The 19,663-nt window shown below is 46.8% G+C and overlaps 1 protein-coding gene across 7 annotated transcripts in view; it reads left to right on the top strand.

Annotated features, from left to right (window-relative positions):
• The window catches only part of GSE1 (Gse1 coiled-coil protein), a 385,949-nt gene that overhangs the window by 351,698 nt on the left and 14,588 nt on the right, over positions 1 to 19,663 (top strand). For all 7 annotated transcript variants that reach the window (XM_033156928.1, XM_033156929.1, XM_033156934.1 and 4 more), the window contains 5 exons: positions 9,357 to 9,544; positions 10,982 to 11,179; positions 13,194 to 13,385; positions 13,475 to 13,785; positions 14,894 to 15,221. In XM_033156928.1, coding sequence (XP_033012819.1) covers positions 9,357 to 9,544; positions 10,982 to 11,179; positions 13,194 to 13,385; positions 13,475 to 13,785; positions 14,894 to 15,221 — 1,217 coding nt within the window. The remainder of the gene's footprint in view (positions 1 to 9,356; positions 9,545 to 10,981; positions 11,180 to 13,193; positions 13,386 to 13,474; positions 13,786 to 14,893; positions 15,222 to 19,663) is intronic.

The raw sequence follows: 19,663 nt of genomic DNA, 5'->3' as shown, positions 1-19,663 counted from the left end.
CCTTCCCCTAAACTGAGAGGTGGGGCTGGGTGATATCTGGTTTTCAACATCGTGATACATCACCAGTTAAACATTGCAATATTTCGATATATCACGACATCTGAAATAAGGCTGGAGCTATGTAGAGGTGAACATGGTAATGTCCTGGCAACTGCTACAACTTTTTTTTTTTTTATAAGAATTTATTGGTTTTACAACAAACAACATACAAATATAACACCCACATTAACCCACCCCCAACTAGAAGTAAACAAATACACAAATACCAATAATTCTTCTTCTTATGCTGTAAAAAAAAAAATTCTTGGTCGAATCTTGGTACAGACTTCCCCTGCCTTTTCACCTTCGGTTCCAATCCCAAATATTACTTTAATAACATCTTATACCATCATAATCTTAAAAAATCCAAATATCTAAAAATTAAAATTCAAAAGCTTCTTTTTAACAAATCCTGTTTCGTAATAAACAATATTTTCCCATTCTTAACTTAACATAAATCAAAACATGTTATAACTTCATATTAGTTCCACACAAGATTCTAGTTCTTATCCCCTTATTTTCAATATGCATCATAACAAATATCTTCATTCACTATAACTGCTGTTAATAACAAAAATTTAAAATACCTCTTTTCTTTCTCTAAAAGCTTAAAGTCTTGACACACCGGTTTCAGGTTACCATAATACATTCTTTGCCTTTATACCTTAATATCGTTCACCCTATCCCCCTTCTGTCCATTTTCTTTGGTCGTCTTGCTCCAGAGCTGCTCCTCGAAGTATCCTTTTTCTTTACATAACCACAGATCCAGACTAAATCCAAAATAGTCCTTGCATAGAACATCAGGGTGCGCACCTTTTCTCCCAGCCTCTCCGGTTCATCATCACATTCTTCTTTTATTTGTAGACATAAACATAAAGTTCTCACCTTCGCTCCCAAGCTCTCACCTTGGGAGTTAGATATAACAATTTTCTCCGTCCTGGGTCTGCCACCCCCAAAAGACGATCCATTACTCCGGAGTAGCCATACCTTTTCATCCTGTTGTTCAATCAGCCCCTTCAGTTCTGTGCCAAGGCTCTCCTCCAATACAGCCATTTCCTGTACAGTCTCCTCTGTGGGATATAGCTTTTTTGACATATGACAGTTCAATATTTCCAATTTTCGGTTGAGCAGTTCCAGTCTCAATAAAATAATCCTTTCTTCATGGGTCCTTTCACAGTTCATAACCAAGTCAAAAACAAAGCCGAGCATGGCAGAAGCGGGCATAGGTGTCAAATTGCAGTTTCGGTTCTCAGACTTCTCCATCTTGCCAGTAACTTTCCATTCAGTCCAAGTCTTTCACGGCCATTTTCCCTGAATCCAGGGCGCAAGAATCGAAAATTTTAAAAAGAGATACTGTCCTCCTGTTTAATCCCCAAAGGGAAATCCAAAAGTCTCACTTGTCAAATTTTAAATACTTTGTAGCCATCGCTGTAACAGCAGTCTCTTAAGCTGGTTATTTTCTATCTCCCGAGGGGAAAAAGGCAGGCTCCCTTTCCAAATGTCCCCCAGGTCGTCAACAAAGCACAAAAACAGATCCAATCCAATACTCACGACACCGGGATTCTTAAACTCCAACTTTGACAGGTAGAACGTTAACGCTCATCGCGGGGGCAACCGCCGCTTCGCGTCCCGGTTGGGGCATGTCCCCTGAAGCCCGGCTCCGTTTTCCCTTCACCCCCACTCCCCCTTTACAGGGGGAGCGAGGGAAGGGTTCGGAGCCATAGTGGGCATAGCCGGGGAGCCCAGGGTGCGGGACGCTCTTCCCGCACCCCATCGGAGCCCCGCTTTGCGGTAGCGGGGCTCCAACCCCCGGGACGGACTGGGTCGCCTCGCAGCCGAGGCAACCCACGACCGCTCCGCGATGTCGTCGCCGCCGGAAGCGGCAACTGCTACAACTTATTGGTCTAACTCTAAAACAGATAAATTTTTACTTAACATATTGTTACAACTGTTATGTTACAGTACTACTGTACCAATGATAACACGTTTTCTCTAAAATTAAAGCTGTAGAAGTTATTAGTAGTTTCCCCCCCAAAAAAAATTTAATTCAAAGGTTCCCCCCCAAAAAAATTAATTACATTATTAAACAAGAAAAAAGCAAATCCAATGTCACACTTTTAGATATTCAAATATAATTCACTATTGAGTCTTAGTTGAATATATACATCGCAAAACACCAGTTATTTGAATGTTTGTTACTTTTCTTTTCTAAACCAGGCCAAAATAGAAAGAATGGAATGGATGAATTTTAACAGAACAAAATATAAACAAAATTTATATTTTTATTGCAAGGAAAATTTGCATTTCTTTTCTAAACCAGGCCAAACTAAGAAAGAATGGATATAATTTTACAGAACAAAATTATTACCGGTAAATGTAATTTATATTTTTTGCAAGGAAAACTTGCATTTTGGCATTCTCTGGCAATAGAGATGCCCTTTGTATTTGAAGAACATTGCCAGCCTTGCTGAACACACTTTCAAATGGCACACTTGTTCCTGGGATAGCCAGAAACCTCTTTGCAAGCACCTTCAACATTGGAAAGGATGTTTCATGTGCCTTCCACCACATCAGAGGGCATTCATCAATGTCTACTCTTGGCATAGCCATATAGGAGAAAATGGGCATCATAAGGAGGGTGGAGGAAGAGGCTCAAATGGCAGAGCAGGGTGGTGGTGGTTGTTTTCTTTTACTCCGAAGCAACTTGCAAGCCAACAAGCATCTCAAGAATGTATTTCCCTCTTCCTTGCGATTGGGGAGGGGAGAGCTGAAGACTTGCAGAGTTGACACGGGGCTGGCAGCGTCCCCTGGGCTGCTTCTGCCCCAAAAGAAAGGCACACACAACAAACACTGGGTGTTTCCCCCCTTTTATTCTGAAGCAACTTGCAAGAAAAGTCTTTCCCCCATATTGTACTTGATGTGATGCCTCTTGTCTGCAAGCCTGGCATTCTGTCCACTATCCCGCCTTACTCTGTTCTCGTTGATCACTGACTATTTAAAAGGAGTGAGAAAGAAGGGCAATAATTGGGGAAAGGGAGGGGGGTCTGCAGATTATGATTCCTTTTGACATCCATGAACTTCTTTTGTCTTGTTTTTCTGCCTGGGCACCCATCCAGGGTGTTGCTGAGCAGAACCTGCCTCCCCGCAGCTCCCTCAAAACCATTAGGAGGTTTTTATCCTTTTAAAGGGGCCAGGGAGAGCTTTCAAGGGCCGCTTGGCTCCCTGCCAAGCAGAGTACACATTAAATGGACCCAATTGACTTTTGGGTTCAGCAAAAGCTCCCGGTGCCGTTATTTTAAGATCTCGCATTGCTGGTGTGTGGCCTGGCTTAAGGTCAGCGTTCACCCACCTGGCCTTAAAAGGGACAGGTTCCCAGGAGGGGAAATGGTTTGCCAAATGTGTTTCCTTCTGAATGTTAAGCACAAAGGATCCCATCCACTGAGTCCTGTCTGCTAAAGAGGCCTTTTAGGTGGCTAATATTTTATTGTTCTGTGCTGCCTGGGATGGCAACAAGGAGCATGTGAACCTGAATTTCCTTCTTCCTGTGGCCAGGTGGCACGTTGAACATGTCACCTGCTTTCAGCTGTTGGACATTTTCATCACTTGCTTGTCTTACAGGACCTTGTTGACCAGCAAGAGAAGCTTGAACTCCAAGCGGGATTTTCTACCATAGAAGGAACACACAGGCAGGGCCGTCTTAAGCATATCCAGCACCATGGTTCAAAGATCCCTCTGGCGCCCCCTCCCCCCCCTCATTTCCCAGAGTTGCTGACCTTTTTACAGCACTGCCAGCAGCTTTGCGGGGCTGGAGGAGGTGGGCAGCAGCTGGAGGGTGGCTTCTCCGGCGGGGAAGAGGTGGAGGCTCCAGACATGGCACTGCTTCAGCTAGGCGGGCGAGGGCGCCATGCTGCGTCCAGCCTCCGCCTCTTCCCTGGCGCCCATGCCATGCTGGCCACGGCAGGTGGAGGCTCTGGGTGCAGCGCTGCTTTGTCACGGCGGGTGAGGGCAGTGAGCTGGTGTCAGGAGGCGCCACATTCCGCCTCCACTTCTTCCCAGGCACCCTCCAGAACTTGGCATGAACTTGACGCCCCATGCCACTTGCCTCTATGGGTAAGACGCCCCTGCGTACAGGCATCATGGCTAGGGACAGCTGAGTCTGGATTTGGCCCTGGCATCTTCAAAGGAAGGGTCATAGCTCAGTGGTCCCAGGTTCAATCCCTGGCATCTTCAAATAGGACTCAGATAGGAGCCTGGAAGGTTTTTGTTTTTGTTTAGTATGCAGTTAGACAGAAAACGAGGAATTGGAAAAAGATAAGTGCAGTTCAAAATCCAGTAATCAGGTGGAGGGGGATTAGACAAGTTAGGCATGTGTTTATTAAGCAGTTAAATGACAGGCGATATCAGAGACAGCACGTAAACAAATTAAGGGTAGAATATGCAGTTTCTAGCGGGATCCAGGTGGCACTGTGGGTTAAACCACAGAGCCTAGGGCTTGACGATTGGAAGGTCAGCGGTTCAAATCCCCATGATGGGTTGAGCTCCCGTTGCTCGGTCCCAGCTCCTGGCAACCTAGCAGTTTGAAAGCACGTCAAAGTGCAAGTAGATAAATAGGTACCGCTCCGGTGGGAAGGTAAACGGCATTTCCATGCACTGCTCTTGTTCACCAGAAGCGGCTTAGTCATGCTGGCCACATGACCCAAAAGCTGTATGCCGGCTCCCTCAGCCAGTAAAGCAAGATGAGCACAGCAACCCCAGAGTCGTCCGTAACTGGACCTAACAGTCAGGGGTCCCTTTACCTTTACCTATGCAGTTTCTATAACTGATACAAACTGCCCAAACCATATTAACGCATCTTCGAGGAATATTTTCCTCCTCACCTTCATCTTCAGGCAGGTAACACCACATGCCCTTAAGTTCTCTCTCTCTCTCTCTTCCATCTCTGAGTTTAGTATCTGAATGAAGCTAGGTTCATAAGTGAATTGTTTTTGTTGTATAGTAGATAATAACTACTGACCCCTATGGAGAAACCACCACTGATGCAGGGTGGAAGGAAGGAGCAAAGCACACTTAATGTTTGTTTTGCTTTCCCCTTTTTTGCTGTGGAGTATCGGTCAGCGAATTTGTGCCATTGCATAATCTGCTTTTAAAAAACAATAACCCTGGAACTCTGCCTAAAATCCTGGAGAGCCACTGTCAATCACTGTCGACAGTGCTGAGCTAGATGGACCAAGGAGCTGACTTGGTATTATAAAGCAGCTTCTTGTGTTCCCTATACTGTTCTTACCGTACCTGTAAGGTCCTTGGATGGTTGCTTATGAGTAACCAGGCAAAACTCCAGCCGTTCTTTTAGTAGTTTTATTGTGCATACTATGTACATGTCTGTATCAACCGTCTTCAGAATCCGGGAGTGGCCCCTTCCGGTTCTGACCCCCATGTAAGAGCTTCGGTATACGAAATCCCCGCCTCCCCTCTTTTGTTTCACCCCTCTACGCATTTGGGGCAACGGAAATGGCGTGTCTCTCTCCTCTCCCTCTGTGTGAGGGGAGTGCAGGGTCTCTCCAACATCCCCAGAGCCTCGGCTCTCAGTTCCCTGGGCTGCCTCCCCCTCCCTACTGGAGACATTGCTGTCTCCCCTGCTGGAAGAGGAAGTGCTACTGGTCAGGTGGGACTGAGGCTTTCTGTAGCATCCCGAGAGCCCTTCCACCACCCTGCGCTGAGCCTGGGACAATCCCCTGACATTATCAAAGCTTCGCAGTAGAACATCTGCTTTGCATGCATAAAATCCAAGGTTTAATGCCCCCCAGGTTTAATCCAAGGTAGGACTGGGGGAGACCTCAGTATTGCTTACACTGACTGACAGCAACTCACCAGGACTTCAAGACTCTGAATGTCCCCAGTTCTGCCTCGAGGTGCTGAGGATTGAACCTGGAGAGCCACGGCCCTTCCCCAGCTAACTGCTCTACTTCCCCAATCTGTGGTTAGCTGAGGTCTGGGGGGAGTTGTAGTCCAAAACATCTGCAAGGTGCCAGATTGAGGAACCTTCTGGTCTCCTTGGCCAACACTTCATTTTTGTTCTCCACCCAGTCGCTGGTGATTTCCCAGAGAGTGTCTGGCCTGCCTTGAGCCTGAATTTTCTGGGAGTAGGGACCGCCATGACAGTCCCAAACCAGATGCTGTTTTTCTCTCTTCCCCTCTTTTCTTTCTCCTTAGTGTTGCCAGCATAGCTGCGACAGCAAAAGGCTAGCAGCTGCCTGCACAGCTGATGCCAGGGCTGGCCACTTCAGGGAACGACTGGTCACAGAGCAGCCTGCTCTGCCCTAGTGGTAGTGCCAGATCCCACATGCCCTCTGTTGCTCTTTGTACATGCATCACTGTTGCCAGGCTATCCAGCATGGCATGTGCAGCAGCTGCCACCCTGGCTGATGCCAGACTCACTCCAGGAATGGCCGGCCTGGCATAAAGTCTCTCTTTCAGGGGAGAAGACAGGGGGAGAAACTGCAGCTGGTCCAAATAGAGGGCAGCCACTCTCAGTATTGAACTTGCATCTCTGCGCATTGCAGAGTCTGGCCCCTAAATAGCACCCATCAGGAGAGCCCTGCTGGCCCAGACTTGGGCCCCAGTCTCCTGCTTCCAGCAGTGATCGCCCCATTGCCTCTGCATGCAGTGTGTAAAGGCTAGAGCCTTCCCTCATTGTCTGTTCCCCATTAACTGGCATATTGCCTCTAAACATGGAAACTTGACTGGGCACATCTAGTCCATGGAGCAGAAGCCATAGAGTCCCTGACATCAACATAGAACAGACTGCAAGGTAGTCAGGATTAGTCCCATATTTTTCAGATAAGGTGGAATAAAAAGAAGAGAAATAATGCAATAGAAATGAAATGACAGTTTTGCACACATTTTGGCAACATTTCTGAATTCAAACTCTAAACATTTTGCAATGTTCACATTTTGAAATGTGACTTCAGCTACATTAAGATAGCACTTTATTCCATTTTCCTGATGTTTCAATACCTGATAATTTCCACGTTTTATGCGATCTTTCACACAATGTAAAATCCAGTTCTAGAAAATGAGTGGAATCTAGTGGAAGTTTAGTGCTCATTTTCATGCTATCTGCTTTTTTTTGGGGGGGTGCAAGTCTGTTAACCTGGAAAATCAGGGGAGTTTTGTGTTGCAATTTCACATGATGAATTTTGGGGGTGATATTCTGGCATACAGTTCTTTTCTGCCATTTAAAATTTAGCACATACTGATCAAAAATCCACAGTTTGGAATTCAACAGCTCAGGCTCATATTAGAATCCAGCATAGAAGTGCCAGCATTATCAAAAGGAAAACTACCGTATTTTACTCAAATGTAATGCTCACCTTTTTCAGCCAAATTACATTTCAAGGTTCTGAAAACTGAGGTGCATATTAGATTCAATGGTGCATTAGACTCAAGTAAATACGGTAATACAATAATCCCTGCACCTGAATGTAATTTTAGAGTGATTCTATCCAATGTTCTACTCTGAATAGAGCCACTGAGATCAATAAACATGGCTAACTTAGCTGTATCCATTTTGGGGGGTCTACTTTGATTAGAACTTAGTTGGATACAACCCTCTGCCCAGGACTTGTAGGGCAAGTAAAACTCCCAAATTCTATGCTTTCTAAAACATATGGATCAAATGCAATCCATAGTTGTGAAAGTTGTAGAAAACTCCCAGTTTTACAAACAAATTCAAGACCATCTCCACAGCAGATGTTACGACCATGCTGTGGAGCACTTGGGAAGCAATTTTTGGCTGCCTCCATCTGGGGCTATGAAAATGAAGAGGGCTCAACCTTCCAAGCACACATCCTTGGCTTTGTTGCTGTCAAATGGGACTTGCTTCCAAATTAATGGATTTAGGATTTAGAAGCATAGTGTTCTATTGTCGGAGACATTATGTCTCTGGGTGCAGCTTGTGGGCTTGCCAGAGACATCTGGTTGTCCACTGTGAGAACAGGATGCTGGACAAGATGAGCCATTGGCCTGATCCAGTAGAGCTCTTCTGCTGTTCTTATGTTATGGTTGATAATAATGGGTACACTGTCATTTCATGGTGTAAGTCCATTTTTACACATGGAACTCGTTGCTTCTATGCTTCTGTAACCCAAATCTAAAGCCTGCATGTCAACAATACTCCATTACATGGAAAAGGCCTCCCCTCCTTGCTCCCATCTGTTATGATAAATAGCAAGAGAGAGGTTCATAGGAAGCTGCTTTACACCTAGTCAAGACCATTGATCCATCTAGCTCAGTATTGCTCCCACTGATTTGCAGAGGCTCTCCAAGGTTCCAGACTGAGGGACATCCTGGAGATGACAAAGACTCACTCACCACTCTACCACTGAGCTAAAGCCTTTTCCGTAATCCTATCACTTCTTAGTTCAAATTTGTACCATATTCTGTGCTACAGTGTGTTAACAATTGACATCCATTCCATTCATAAGAATATAGGAAGTTGCCTTCTGAGTTAAGCCATTGTTCTAACTAAGTCAGTATTGTCTACCAGCAGTGGCTCTTCAGGGTTTCCAGACAGGCGTCTTTTCTAACAATACCTGGAGATGCTGGGTATTGGATTGAAGACCTTCTGCATACAAATCAGATTCTATACAAATGAGCTACAGTCCTGCCCACCCCAGGGCATACAAAGACATGCAAACACACTTGACAGCACAATCCTGTGCATGTTTCATGAAAGTGAGTTCCATTGTATTCAACTAACCATTAATATTTGCACCTTCCAATTGTTTTTAATCAGAGTTGAGATCCCACCTGGACCACAGGCTGCTTGTGTGACCTCAGACCAGCTGCTGTTTCTCAGCATTGGTCCTCAGTTCGTCAAATTGGAACGATGTCAGGGATGGGGTGGGATCAGCCTCATAAAGTGCTTTGCAGATAAAATAAGATGTCTGTGCATTTTGGGTTTGCAGCAGCACTCCTGTCGATCACACCAGGACTCCTGTCTGCCACGTGTGCCTTGCAGGAACATGGCTGCTCCTGACCTGAGACCTGCAAACAGAAGTGCAGTCTTCATTAATTAATGGGAATCTGATGAGTGGGGGATTTGTCACCATCCAGGCATTGCTGGACCCATGATCCCTGACCACTGGCTGCATTGACTGGAGTCCAAAAACTTCTAGAGATGTGCCACAGAACCTCCCCAGATGTTTCTTTGGTGGTGCTGACCTTTGGGTCTGTGCTGTTTGCATCTCATCCATTCCCCCTGCCCAGGGTGGACTGCAGGTGTGTAATTGATCATGTCTTCCTTTTTTCCCACATAGCAAGAAGCCGGGTCACGAAGCAGCGGTGGAAACAGCAGCAGCAACAGGGACCGCCTGATGGCTGAGGCCCCGTTACCCCAGGAGAAAGCCAGTGGCCCAACAGTCCCTTCTCACTTGCTGGGGACGCCTTATTCCTTTGGGATCCCTCCTAACTCCATCGTCCAGGACTCTCGTTTCCCACCTCTCAAGTAAGTGGCTGCTGTGGAGAACTCTGCTGGCTAGGGCTGATGGGAGTGGTAGTCCAAAACCTCTGGAGGGCACTAGGTTGGCCAAGGCTGCACTAGAAGGACAGACCCTTCTTCTCCTAAGTGACAGTGTCTTGGGAACCAGCCTCTGCCTTGCCTGCAGGCTTGGGTTGCCTCTAGAGGTCTTCCTGACTGCATTATTTCCAAAAGTCCTTTTTCAGTAACAACAGCTATCATGAGCCCATGAAGATGTCTTGGTAGTGCTGGTCAGGGGAGAAAAGGGTCAGGAGTGCAAAATTAGATCCTGGGCTGGGACCAAGCAATCATGGGAGATGCTGGGGAGGGTCTGAGCGGGTTGTCAGGGGAGAGTCCCCTCTCAGTGACATCAGATGCCCCCACCACCGTGGTACAGCTGCTTGACTCACGCACCACCTCCTGTCAGTGAAGCACTCCCTACCCAGGGTGTGCCAGCTCCACCTCTGTTGCCAAGGATCTGTTAATGGCTGCAGCGATGTGAACAGACCCAGCCTGCTCAGCCTTGTGGGCCAGGGAGGCAACTGTCTGAATGACTGTGCCTGTCCCGCTCTTCAAAAGGGGAGTTCAGCCATGTATTCTAGAGTTCTGCTGTGACTTCTGAACTGTATAGCTTGTAACCTGATCTATGCTGGGGCTTTGTAGTGAGTTCTGGAATAAAGCCTTTAATAATAATTGAGCTGAGAGTCCAAGAACTGAGTCTACAAGTGGGAACCAGGACACTAGCATAGCATTGTGTGTACATGTGAGTCTCTGATAGCTGGTTAGAGCATGGTGCTGATAACACCAAGGTTGCAGGCTCGATCCCCATATGGGACAGCTCCATATTCCTGCATTGCAGGGGGTTGGACTAGATGATCCTCAGGGTCCCTCCCAACTCAATGATTCTAGAGTTGGGGGGGAGATATTCCTGCTTGAGACGGATAGCCACGCTACTTGTCCCTCCCATTTCCAAAAATGGAATCTGGCCACAAACAACCTGCAAAGGAATATGATTCACAAAGTGAGGAAGTGCTGTGTGTGTCAGGTATGTACATGATTGAATGTGTGTGTCCCACCCCCACCCAGAAACAACTGCTTTAAAATGAGAATGCAGCAGCTTTGACTGCTCAGCCTCCTAAACAGATCTTGTTCTGAAGGCAAAATGAAGAGCACTCTAGTGAACATGTGAGCACTTTAATGCTAAGCAGGGAGCTTGAAAAGTGTGGTGCCTGCCAGTGTGGCTCCTTTTGCCATATGGAGTCCACTGTTTCCCTCCTCCTTTGCCTCCGTCAGTGTGGGCTGGGCACTGATGTGTGGCTGGGGAGACTAGATGCCCTGACCAAAGATCTCCAGGCCCCAATGGAAGCACAGACTCAGGAGAGACAATGTCCTACACTTCTTTCCCTCCTTCCTTCCACTCTGCAGCCTCCCACGGCCTGTCCACCATGTGGTGCCTCCCAGCGCTGTCACAGAAGACTACCTGCGGAGCTTCCGGCCCTACCATACAGCTGAAGAGCTTCGCATGTCCTCCCTGCCTCCCATTACTCTGGATCCAGCCACAGCTGCTGCTTACTACCACCCCAGTTACCTGGCTCACCATCCATTTCCTCACCCAGCCTTCAGGTAAGGACCAAAAATGACGCAAGCAAAGGGCTTTGCCGGCCTCGCTCTTTGCCTCGTGGGCAAGGCAGGATTTGATTGAGCAGTTTGGGCAGTTACCCAGGCGTGTTCTTTGGAGCCAACCGCTAATAGGTCTTAACAGGTCTTGCCCACAATGGAGGGCTCTCTGAGGACTTGAGCACAGCTGTAATAAAGCACAACAGGCCATCACTTAAAGCAGCAGCAGGAGTCCAGATGCTGGGCCACTAATTTGTTCTTTGAATGGGGTCCTGTTGAGCGGTTTCTGCCTCCGCCCAGCTTCTGTTATGCCCTGGTCAGCAAGACACGCTGTGCCCATGGAGAGCTGAGATCAAGCAATGGGCTTGGAACACAAATGCCTTTTGAGAGAGCGGGCGGGGAACCTGAGAAGCTGTCTCCAGCTTTTCTTCAGTGGCTTGCAGGTTTGCCATGTTTTTTGAGGCTGCAGATTCGAAAGTGCAGCATTTGTGTGGGAATGTGTATGGATACAGTCTGCATATGGGCCTTACCCATTCCTGGAGAGGCCACTCTTCAGATGCCTCCATCTCTTGAGGTTAGAGGGTTGATGGCTAAAGACTTGGTCTGCTATGTGGGGATCCCCCAGCTCTAAGATGCCCTTGCAAGACCCTTGCGCTTGATGGCTTCTTTTTATAAGTTTGGGCCACAACGTGAAACTGGTTTTATTTTACTAGAGGATGTAATGCATTTTTACTCAGTGGCTGTATTCCCTTGTTTGATGTTCTTATTTTACTATTGTTGGGGTTTTATTGCTAAGGTTGAAATAATTTGTGGATAAGACAGAACAAAATATTTAAAATAAAAATTAGGTTGGGAGAAGGTTTGCTCACTTTATTCTCCACCCCCCCCCCATGGTGATCAGGCTGGCAGGGTCTAGGTCACAGGTAGGCAACATGTGGCCCTCAGCCCCAACACTTCTTGAAGCTTCCCAGAGTGCCTTTCTTCCTCGTTGATTTCCTCTTTGTTTCCTGGCTTTTGAATAGTTGTAGCTGGTGCCCATTTGGGCTGGAGAGGTGGATGGGAGCCCAACAGTGGCATTGGCAGAGCCAATGATAGGCAGAGCCAAACAACTCTGGGTTTGTTCACCTCCTTGCTGAGTTTGTACAAAAGGAGTGCTTGAGACCAAGGTGAAGAAGCTCACAGGCCAAGTAAAAAGGCAAGCAGTCGAGGAGGGCTGAGGGCAGACTGAGGTTGATGGGGCAGGGCCCCATCTGCTTTGATGCACCAGCATCCACTTCTTTTGAAAGTGTGTTCCCCTTTTTTCTACGCTTTTTCAGAACTGGGGCTGCCTTTTACTTAATAAAAATAAATCGTTTACTTCTGAATAAAATTGGGATTTCTGATCAGAGATTGTCTTGGTGAAAACGTTATTCTTTGTTCTGAATAACACTTTTGTCTCTGTCTGTGCCCATCAGTTGCTCTGGCTCCACCTACTGCCAGCATGTGGCCCTCTGACACAAGGGAATGAAGTCCTCGAAAGAAAAAATGTGTCGGTGGTAGCCCCAACCTCAGCAACAGCTGTAGGGCCTCAGACCCAGTGCTGAAGGCACAGTCCTACCATATATTGTACTTACCAGAGGTGGGGAGCCAGTTGTCCTACAGATGTTGTTGGACTACAGCTCCCATTATCCCTGACCACAGACTAAGCTGGCTGGGGTTGATGGGAGATGAAACCCAGCAACATCTGAAAGGGCACAGATTCTGTGTCTCAGGTACACACCTTTTGAAGGGCTCACTTGTGATATTTGTTAGCAGGATCTGCTTGGTTTATTTAGTACCAACTGTGAAGTTTAGACAACACAAATCAGATTAGTCGCCATCCTATGGCTAGAGTGGCTGGGGAAACTCAGCCAGATGGGCGGGGTATAAATAATAAGTGTCCTGCAAGTAACTTTGCTCTCTTCAGTCACCAAATGCATCTCTCTAGTAAATGCAAAGAAAGCTACGAGACTTTTTAGGCTAACCACACCTCTCTTTTCAGGATGGATGATTCGTACTGCCTTTCAGCTCTACGCTCACCTTTCTATCCAATTCCAACTCCTGGTTCACTCCCACCACTTCATCCATCAGCCATGCACCTCCACCTGTCTGGAGTGAGGTACCCCACCGAGTTGTCTCATTCGTCTCTCTCTGCCCTTCAGTCCGAACGCATATCCAGCCTGACTGCAGAGAGGTATGGAACCATTCCGTGGCTCCTTTGGGGACAAAGTGAAGGGTCCACCCATTAGCCTTCCTCCCGTGCCTTACTCTTGTTTTTTGCAGGCTGCAGATGGATGAGGAACTGCGGCAGCGGGAGCGAGAGAAGGAGCGAGAACGGGAAGCTGATCGTGAGCGCGAGAGGGAACGGGAGCGGGAACGGGAGCGGGAGAAGGAGCTGGAACGGGAGCGGGAAAAAGAGAGGGAACGGGAACGGGAGCTGGAGAGGCAGCGAGAAAGAGCCCGGGAGAAAGAGCAGAGCATTGTCAAAGCCATGGAAGGCCCCTTCTTACCAGTGTCAGAGTTGCACGGACTGAGGAGTCACCCACCAGAAGAGCGTGTCAAACCATCTGAGCAGCTAACGCCAAACCGAGCAGGTGACCCTGAAACAGCCACTGAAGTAGCTTTCGTTTGGGAATTTGCTGGGGGAGGGCAAGGGGAAGCAGCCCATTTGCCATGGGCATTACATAGCCAGCAAACACCTGGGACTCAGCCCCTTGGCATGGTGCTTGAAGCAAACATCACCTGATTTGATTATCTGTGGGCTTTGGATCTCACTGAGGTGCTGTTTCTGGTGGTTTTGTGATGGCTGCTGTAACAGCACTCATGGGATACACAGTGCAATAAGTTTCCCCGCAGGATCTTTCTAATGTCCTATTGTTTTCATTGCATGCACTATTTTATTAATTGTTGCACAGCTCTAGTAGCTTGTTTGTGTTTTTTTGTGTTCTGCACATCTGCTGGTTTGCTGTTCAATGCGGAATCTGATTTGTGCTGCAGAATTTGACTCTCTTAAGAGAATGGGGGTGGGGGTTAAGTCCTTCCTCACCCCTAAGGTCTGTGCAGAAACCTGTAATTTGTTACTGTTTTCTGGTAAAGCATTTCAGACGAGCTGACGGGTTTCCTGTAGTTATTCTGTCTTGTGCAGAGCTCTGCCCGTCATCCATAGCTGTATATGTGAGCTATTGGCCAGCGAATGACTATGGCCTTCTCTCTTCTACAGAACATTGCATTAGGTGAACTGTATCAGCATAAATGTATTCAGGTTACCTGAGCCAAAAATTGGCACAAGGAATATAGTTTTGTCTGCATAGCCTTGTTCAACACTGGATGAACATCTTCAGGGGTCATAGGCAAATTCTTTTGGCCAAGGGAGACCCTTCCTATAGCATATATATATCAACCTTCATTAACATAGGCCTGGGCCATGTCTACAACTGCGAATTCACCTGGATCTGCTGGATGTAGCTCACATGTCCTGCCTCTTTCTGTACTGTGGGCCCTGGCATGATGCAGTGGCCTGTTGGGACACTGAGGCGCTGCTGACCTGCCACACTGTTCTTCCCTAAGATTGTTTGTCCCACCACAGCTGTGGACCACCATAGGCACAAATGCTACATACCCCCAAGTATCCTGCTGCCACCTCAGACAGCATTCCATGGCTAAGGGGACCTTATTTGCATCCTTCCTTTTTTCCCCTTACAGAGAAGCCCAAGGACTCTTCTGCTATCCAGACCCCCAAGCCAGTCCAGCATCTTTTGCACTCGTCGTCTGCCTCGCACCATCCCGTGCCCAGCCTCATTTCCAACCACAGCATCTTCCCCCTGCCTGGCAGCAGCACAGCCACAGCGCTCCTCATCCAACGCACCAATGAGGAAGAGAAGTGGCTGGCGCGGCAGCGGCGGCTACGGCAGGAGAAAGAAGACCGCCAGTCCCAGGTGTCGGAGTTCCGGCAGCAAGTTCTGGAGCAGCATTTGGATATTGGCCGCCCGCCCGGCCAGATGGAGGCCGAGCACCGGCCAGAGAACCCCAGGTAAGGCTTTGCTTCTTGAGTGGCCTCTCTGCTAGTGGAGGCCTCTTGGAAAGAGGGGGATCCTACTAGCTGGCTACTCTGTTCACATCTGGCTTGCGGGGCAGAGGAGATATGAAAGCGCACAAATCTTTCGCAGGAGCGGCAGCCCACCTGGAAGGGGTTGGTGTCTCAGAAGGGTAAGCAAAGATCCAGAGCCTTCATCTGGCTCCACTCTGTTTGGATTTCAACAGGCAGGAGCTAATGCCATCTGACAGCTGCTTGGAAGCCTTTGCAGAATGAGCCTGGTGGCCTCCATCCAACCCACTGTGACCAGGTGTCACTAAGGCAGTTGTCACTAATTGCTGCCATTGCTGGCAGATGGAGGGAGCAGGGAACTGAGTCTTGGAGGCCTCTAGATCTGAATGGGCTGCAGCATTGCTGGCATTGCCGCTTCTTGGCCCTCCCAATGTACAACTCAGGAGGGGGTGGGAGAGTCCAAGGTTGGCTTTGAGAGACTCATTTGCCTGCTTGGCCAAGAGCAAAATGATTGCTCTTGAACAAGGCAGGAGTCCCTCCGGCCACACGGCTGGTGCATGTTTTTGACTGTGGCCCAGGAGCCCACACTCCAGCCAAAGCAACAACTTGCCTCCTGCCAGATCAGCTTCAGAGTCCCTCCGTCTCAGTCCTGGGCACGGTGTGATGAGTAGCAAATTCCAAGTGGGAATTGGGGAGCAAAAGCACAGCTGTGTGAAGAGAGAAAGTGTCTCTGTCGCTACTGCTGCCGGCTCCCTCTTGCCTCTGGGTGGATTGATATCTCCCTTCTCGCTCTGTTGCCAAGCGCTTACTTAAGCATCACTGACTCGACTCATCCCTTTGGCTCTGCTGCTGGATCCCATTGTTGGTTTCGGGTATCAAGGGGATTAGAGGAGCTAATCAGGTATAAGAAGGAGTGGATTGCTGGTCTGCACTTCAGTGTCAAATTCTCATTTCATCATCCTCTTCTGCAATGGTTCAGCAGAGCTACACACAGAGCAAGGTCACCTCTAATGCGTACAGTGAGAAGGGCCTTGGGCTGTTTGCTTCAAAAGCTACAATCCAGGGGCTGCTAATCCGCTGCGCCTGGATAATGGCAATGGGTGCCATGGAAGCTACAGCCATAGGCAAGTTGTTGTTACAGGGCCATTGTTGATCAACAGAAAGAGACGCTGTCTCATTCTTTCTGGTTAACTAGAGAGTGCCTGCACCACTCCCAATTTGATATTTTTAAGGATGTGTTTTAAGGACAGGTTTTTAAGAGTAAGATTCCATTGGCTTTTGTTTTTTATAAATTGTTTTTTCTTTTTTTTAAATTGTTGCTCTGGTGAATTATATTGTGCTTGTATATTATGTGCCACTTTGAGTGCTACTTTGACAGCAGAAATGCCATATGGGAGGGGATTTTATCCATTGCTAGACCTACTCAAAGTAGACTCATTGACATTAATGGCTACGACTAATTTAAGCCCATTAATTTCAGTGGGTCTATTCTGAGTAAAACTTAGTTTGATACAACCCTGTGTGTGCATACAGAAAAACACATTTATTTAAAAGCACGTATATAGCAATTCCTATTTCAAAAATATCTAAGCAGTGTATAATCTTAACAAAACACTGAAATATTAAAACAAAAGCACAAAATAAATAGCAATATAAAAAGACATAAAAGCATACAAAAGCAAATAAAACAGAAATTCAGATGATTCAAACACTTAAAACAAGTCCAATCTTTTGGGTGAGATAAAGCCTGGGCAAAAAGGTAAGTATTCAGGAGACATCTGCAGCAACAGACTGCTGCTGCTTCACATATGGCAAAGGAAAGAGCATCATCCACGCACACAAACATCCAGGAGCTTAGTTGTGGATAGTAACACCAGCATCCTTCTCCAGATTCCCCAACCTTAAATTGTCTCCTTTGCAAACACTGATGCCCAAGACTTCTCCGGCTCCTCAGCAGTCATATTACAGATTGAGGCAGCACTCTGAACTTGATGCTCCGCTACACGGGGCCCTGGTGCTCTGGAGTGGAAAACTGTTAAATGCACAGCTTCAGCACATGCAATATTTATCCTTCTCTAACAGTTTTAGCCCTTTTACTAGTTATTTAAGAAGGATTTCATGGTGTCATTCCCTTTCTGCCACTAGAGCGTAAGGCTTTTTGTGGCATCTTTGCACATTCTGAACTCCTTCGGAGCTTGTGTGAATGTGTAAGTAACTAAGAGCAGAGTTATTGGGTCTGGGTAGTGACAGAAGGACACACTTAGTGCCCCTGTCATCATCATCAGTTTATTTGCATGTTGTGTTTTCTATAGTAAACTATGCTCAAAGCAATGTAATCCCAATAAAACAATGCATAAAATACACGCAGGTCCTAGTTTACGAACATAATGCATTCCTTGGAAATTATTTCAGTTACAGGTGGGTAGCCGTGTTGGTCTGCCATAGTCGAAACAAAATAGGAAACAAAATAGGAAATTCTTTCCAGTAGCACCTTAGAGACCAACTGAGTTTGTTCTTGGTATGCAGCTTTCGTGTGCAGCTCATACTTGGTATCTGAAGAAGTGTGCATGCACACGAAAGCTCATACCAAGAACAAACTCAGTTGGTCTCTAAGGTGCTACTGGAAAGAATTTCCTATTTTGTTTCCTATTTTGTTTGGAAATTATTTGTTAGGCGAGTGTTTGCGTAACCCAGGCATCCCCAAACTGCGGCCCTCCAGATGTTTTACCTACAACTCCCATGATCCCTAGCTAACAGGACCAGTGGTCAGGGATGATGGGAATTGCAGTCCAAAACATCTGGAGGGCCGAAGTTTGGGGAAGCCTGGCGTAACCTGTCAACAATTTCCGTTCACATAACAAGTTGATTCTTTCCATTGATTCCTATGGAAGAAATTCTAATGCATCCTCAATCACAGAATTTGTCGTGCACACCTGTGTAGTGAGGTTTGGGTACTAATTCCTTGTGTTCGGATAAGTGAACATAGCGAGCCTTTGTAAAGTGGGACTTGTGTGTAATGCTTCAAGATAATTCACTAGCTATTTATAGGATATATCAGCAAAAGTTAAAAAGTAATAGAAACAACATTTCAGTAGGCTGGAATAAATCTTATTAATAAATTCAATTTTACAGCAATATTAAGTGATAATAATGATTCAAACTAATATTTCATAACAATAGGAAAGTAAAATCTCAAAGCAGCAAAACTAGTTTATCTTTTCCAAAGTCGAATGTTCCTCTCAGCAGGAGCCCTTGAATAAGATCCCTGCCCTCCAGGCTAGGCAGCGCCACCATAGAGAAGCTGAGAGCTGGGTCTTGACAGAATTTGTATACAGATCACCCCATCCTCAGCAACTGAGTAGGGAAGGGGAAGAAGTTGCAAGGAGGTTCCTGCACTGAGCTGGAGCTGGACTAGATGAACTGCAGGGTGACTTCCAGCTCTCAAATCCTTTTATCCTTTGAGTAGCATGATAGCTATATCAAACCTAAATGTTCAGAAGTTAGCAGCAGTTGCCAGGGAACAACCACAAGAGAGGGTTGTTGCCACTGTGTCCAGCTTGTGGGCTTCCCGGAGGCATCTGGTTGGTCACTGTGGGAAGCAGGATGTTGGACCAGATAGGCTTTTGATCTAATCCAACACATCTGTCCTTGTGTTAGCAGGTGACAGCGAAAAGGGCCCTGGGGCCATTATGCTTAATGATCACTGGATATCTGAGCTTATCAGAGTCAAGGTTCACTTTCCAATGTTTCAACCACATTCCCTAGTGCAATTGCAATCGTAACGGATGCTTGCTAGCTGTGGGGATGGCAATTTTTCATCTTTTCCGGCAACAGAATGTTGGGTTTGGATGCTGGGATAAATATAATCACAACAAAATCAGTAGATTATGCTAAAAAAAACCACCACATTTTTTGCCATTATGTGACCCACATTGTCTCACCGTTTGTAGCAGACGTCCTAAAGTTTGCAACCTCCAACTTTTGAGTCTCAAGTACACAACAACTGAGTTTTTGGATACCCAGCTGAGCTGTTCAGGAGAAAATTGGCTCAGTTAACCAAAAAGGTTTTAGGATGCATCAGACCAATCAAATGTCATTGGCTGAGAAACGTCTCTCCACAAATCAAACCCAGGGGGGAAGTAAGGGTATGCATGTATGAAGTGAGATGAGCGCTGCACCCCATAGTCCCTTTTGACTGGGCTTAAAAATCCAGGGGTCATTTACCTTTACCTTTTACCTGCATGTGACAGGAAGCACTGATTTTAACTTCTATGGTACACCCCCCCCCCCAAGCCCTACAGGATCTGTCAGTGCTGACAATATTCCCATTAACCAAACATCGTGTAACTTTAATCCATGCACTTCTTTGTAGATCTAATACATTTTGGGGGAACTGTATCCTCTCCTTAATCGAGCACATATTTACA

This window comes from Lacerta agilis, chromosome 8, assembly GCF_009819535.1.
Source record: "Lacerta agilis isolate rLacAgi1 chromosome 8, rLacAgi1.pri, whole genome shotgun sequence".
Lineage (NCBI taxonomy): Eukaryota > Metazoa > Chordata > Lepidosauria > Squamata > Lacertidae > Lacerta > Lacerta agilis.
This window is presented reverse-complemented; position numbering and strand designations above follow the sequence as displayed.